This window comes from Littorina saxatilis, linkage group LG10 (assembly GCF_037325665.1).
Source record: "Littorina saxatilis isolate snail1 linkage group LG10, US_GU_Lsax_2.0, whole genome shotgun sequence".
NCBI classification, from domain to species: Eukaryota; Metazoa; Mollusca; class Gastropoda; order Littorinimorpha; family Littorinidae; genus Littorina; species Littorina saxatilis.
Genome location: NC_090254.1, coordinates 41,321,528 through 41,326,048, shown reverse-complemented (window position 1 = coordinate 41,326,048; position 4,521 = coordinate 41,321,528). Strand labels below are relative to the sequence as shown.

At 45.7% G+C, this 4,521-nt stretch overlaps 1 protein-coding gene across 1 annotated transcript in view; it reads left to right on the top strand.

The window, feature by feature from the left end:
* Positions 1-4,059, top strand: part of LOC138979078 (uncharacterized) — a 20,305-nt gene extending 16,246 nt beyond the window's left edge. The window contains exons 12-14 of the mRNA XM_070351890.1: positions 1,710-1,852; positions 2,706-2,920; positions 3,566-4,059. Of these exons, the coding sequence (XP_070207991.1) occupies positions 1,710-1,852; positions 2,706-2,920; positions 3,566-4,059 (852 nt within the window). The remainder of the gene's footprint in view (positions 1-1,709; positions 1,853-2,705; positions 2,921-3,565) is intronic.
* The last annotated feature ends 462 nt before the right edge of the window (positions 4,060-4,521 follow it).

Here is a 4,521-nt window from a genome sequence, read left to right as displayed (position 1 = left end):
TCAGAGCATTCTTACCGTCCATATTTAGTACCAGACTCCCCGATGAGTGTAGATACAACACGAGAAACATACCACATTCATTTTGAAAATGTGCTAACCGTCGACCAGTCCTTGGAGTCAATTCAAGGGGCGCCACTCTGCACAGTCAATCCGTCGAAGCGAGCTGAAGGTTTCGAATCACAAATACCTAAGAGCACAGTTCTTTCTCCGAGTTTAAGATAATGAGGTCTCTATGAAAGATCATCACTTTTTAGCTTAACGCTACACTGGAATTTACCAACAGAAATTAAAATGCGTGTGACGAAAGCACGACACACTTGCGACAGCCCACACAAAAGTAGATCTTACACAACCTGACCACACAGTTATGCCTATTTAAAATCGCGTAGCAAAATGTGCGTTTTGAATCTTCTTTTTTCTCTGGTGGTACTGACAATATCGTTATTGAAACAATCCCAGTGCACCAAGGGATTTATAGAGCAATTAATCTCGAAAAGAATTATTGAACTCAGCGCAATGCGCTTCGTTCAATAATGAATTTTCTCGATTTGCTCTATAAATCCCTGAGTGCACTGGGATGTCTCAATAACTTAAATAATGATAAGGGTATTTATAGGGCGCAAATCCTAACATAGTTCTAAGCACCTAACAATCTTAAATATAATCATCTTAATAACAGCAAAAATACACAACGTAAGCACTTTAAATCAATCTTAAATATAATAATCATAATAACAGCAAGAATACACATTTAAAAACAAACAAACTTCAAATAAATGCAACACAATCACGTACACAATACACAAACACTCTATCGTTACCAACAACAATATAAGATGTTTGGTGGCTTGTTGACAGACCAGCTTTTTTGTTGGTCCAAGGGGACCATATCGTCTTTTGTTTCATCTTTATCGACCAAGGCCGAAGGCCGCGGTTGATAAATATGAGACAAAAGGCGATATGCTCCCCGAGGACCAACAACAAAGTGCTGGTCTGACAACAAGCTACCAAACATCGTTTTTGTCATCATTTTGGTTGTGCAACAAAATGCACAATAACCCACAATAACCCACAATAACCCACAGGGAGACGGATTTTTAAAATCCAATTCCGGGCCACAAAGCATCCTCACAGTAGCACGAGATAACACGTCAAACTTGTATGTGACGTCAAACGTAGCTTGTTGACGCTTTTCTTCCAGTCTGAAAATGTACAGAGCTGCGATCATACCTGTGAATTCAGTAAGTGTTGAGCATATTTCTTTTCTTTTAAGTGTTTATGACTTTTCGTTGTGGATTTTGCGATTACAGAGATAAGTGGCAAATTGACCATGAGTCGCCGCTGTAATTATCAATATTCGTTGGGTCTTTAAGAGTGAATGTTTACAATCGTTGTACTCAGAAACAAGAATTCAAAGCCGCGATGTCTCTGCACACATCAAACAATCAGCCTGATTGGCTTTTACTTTGACAATCCACGTTTCACATGAAAGCTCAAACCCATTCACCACCTCGAGTTATTGCATGGGGAACATGAGATTTATTTACCAGGTGTTTGTGAATGAAAACTCGTGAAAATGATGACAATCTCAGATGTTCGCTACACAAAATGATGGGACACTTCCCCACACGCACACACACATTCGTATCGTCTTCGTTTAACACGTGAGTACAGTATTGTTCGGGTCTTTTTATTTTTACTCCTCACAGGGAAAAGGCGACATGACGACCTACTGGCTGGTGGGGCGAGCAGACAAGGAAAACTTCACCCCGGGTGCGTTCGATCCCCAGGAGGTGGACCACATGGCAAAGAACCACCAGGCCGACGTCCCCGGGGAGATAAGACCCAACCGGTATAACATGATGGTTAACGATGGTGAGTTCGTTTTCTGGTGTAGATAGTGGTGGTGATGGTGGTGGTGGTGATGATGATGATGATGATGATGATGATGATGATGATGATGATGATGATGATGATGATGATACCCGGGTAGATACGACCCTTCCGGTACGACATGATGGCCAACGACGGTGAGTTCGTTTTCTGGTGTAGGTAATGGTGATGATGATGATGATGATGATACGTTGCAAGCCCCTGGAGCAATTTTTTTATTAGTGCTTTTGTGAACAAGAAACAATTAACAAGTGGCTCTATCCCATCCCCCCCCCCCCCCCTTTCCCCGTCGCGATATAACCTTGAACGGTTGAAAACGACGTTAAACACCAAAGAAAGAAAGAAAGAAAGAAAGAATGATGATGATGATGATGATGATGATGATGATGATGATGATGATGATGATGATGATGATGATGATGATGATGATGCACCTGTTGTATACATATTCTACCTTGGGCACAAGGCGTACAGGATAGGTATTCCAGGCAGAGACTATAGAGTATACATAGACTGTGTACTCTACAGTCTCTGTTCCAGGGCAGTCATAGGGCAATACGGCGTAGCATGGGATATCCAAGAAGAGCAACTGCGGATGTCAGCGGGCAGAGATGATAAACACAAGGGGCTTGTTATTTAAAGGAATTCTTTCCGTATTTTTATAGTTTGAAGAGCTTTTCAGAGCTTGCAGTACCGAGGATAGATATTTGGGAAGGGTGTTGCCAAAGTGCCGAAATGCGCTTTGTAAGATGCCGTGTGATTCGCAAAGATCCTGATTGGACATTTCCCCATGATCATGCTCACGCTCACAGGCCCCCACAGACTATACCCAGGATACGCCAGGAGGCCCTTAAAGCCACAGCATACCGTTTTCTGCGTGGCCTTAAGGGCATGCACATGTGTATGCATCGGGTGGATGACGATGATGATGAGGAGGAGGAGGAGGATGATGGTGATGATGATGATGATGATGAGGAGGAGGAGGAGGAGGAGGAGGAGGATGATGAGGATGAGGATGAGGATGATGGTGACGATCCTGCTGCTGCTGCTGCTGAATATGATGCGGTTTTGATATTGTTGATGCTGATGATCACAATGAAGATGATGATGGTAAAGGGGATGATAATGCTGCTGCTGCTGCTAGTGATGATAATGGTACGGATGGTGCTTTTATTGTCCGTATTGTTTTCGCGAATAATGAAGGATCTTTTCGGATTTGGGTGATGTTTATATAAAGATAAAGAGAAATATATAAAAGGATAAAAACTGGTGCGCTGGTACTGCCAGTAGTGACAGTAAAACTATCTCAAGTCAAGGAGGACTACCTTGGGGCAGTGTTTGTGCTGGAGGCGGTGGTCATTCTTCTTGCTGCTGTTGATGGTCATTACCACCTGAAAACTATACAAAACAGAGAAAAAGGTCGGAGCGGAATCGGTCTCGCCTCGCCCTCTTGCTTTCCATGACAAGAAAAGAGGAAACGTTGTATTTTGGCGTACATAAACAACGAGTGAGCGGGCTTTTGTTTTAAAGATTTTTGTTTAGTTTTTAGTGTTATATCGCATGACCCTGGCCCCGCAACTCAAAAGCCTAGATTTTCTTCGGTGTTTACATTTTCATGGTTTGTTTGGGATTATTTATGTGGATCCCGTCTTTCTGCTACTGTCCTTTCCAGACGAGAACAAGGCCACCAGCCAAAGTCACGACACAGCGGGGTGCCTGGGCAAGTTCGCACTGTCGTCCTTTCCCAACACAGAGCCCCAACCTGCCCTAACCCCCGCCGAGCTACCCATCCCTGCCACCCGACCGGTCAAGGTCAACGACACGCAAAGGTCAACCCATACGGACGGCGACACGACCAAAGACGGCACGAAAACTCGCAGCCGTGACCCGGAAGAGGACACCAAAGACGCCCAGCGACCAATCAGCGACAAGGGTCAAGGTCAAGGTCAAGGTCAAGGCAATCCGAGGCGAGGTCAAGGCCAGAAGGAAAATTCCACCACCTCCGCTGGGCCCGAAGCGGTGGTGAGGAAGAGGAGCGATGCGCCGCCTGGGGGAAAAGGCGAGCTGCAGTCTCGCTACAAGCTGACCAAGGAAGAGGCGGAGATTATGGAGGCCCAGATGAGGGAGGAGGGGCACTGGGAACCCCCTCCCAGGTTTGTGGCGTAGACAGAGATAGGGGGTCTCTTTGGGGAAGAAAAGGGAGTGTGGCACTTTCGTCCATCACCTACCACCCCCTCCCCTCCCCCCCCCCCTTTTCCCCTTCCTCCGAAGTTAGATTTTCCATTCTGGTAGAGGAGGCTCTCTCGACCTTAACCCCCCCCCCCCCCCCCCCCCGCCCCGTCATTCTCTCGACTAATCCACTCCCTCCCCCCGACAGTTTCTTTTGAATTCTGCTTTGAGGAAGTTAAGTGAAAACTCTGGCTCTGTGGACCGTCGCCGACTCCGAGCTCCAAAGTAAGCTATTTCATTCTGCAATGAGACTTTCATGAAATGGTGGGTTTCTCGACAATCCTCCCACCCCCAAAGCTAGCTTTTTCTTCATCTTTCTCGTCCCCCCCCCCCCCCCCGACCGACCTTCCCAGTAAAACTATGTTCATCCTGCTTTGGTGATTTGATCGCATGTTTAAT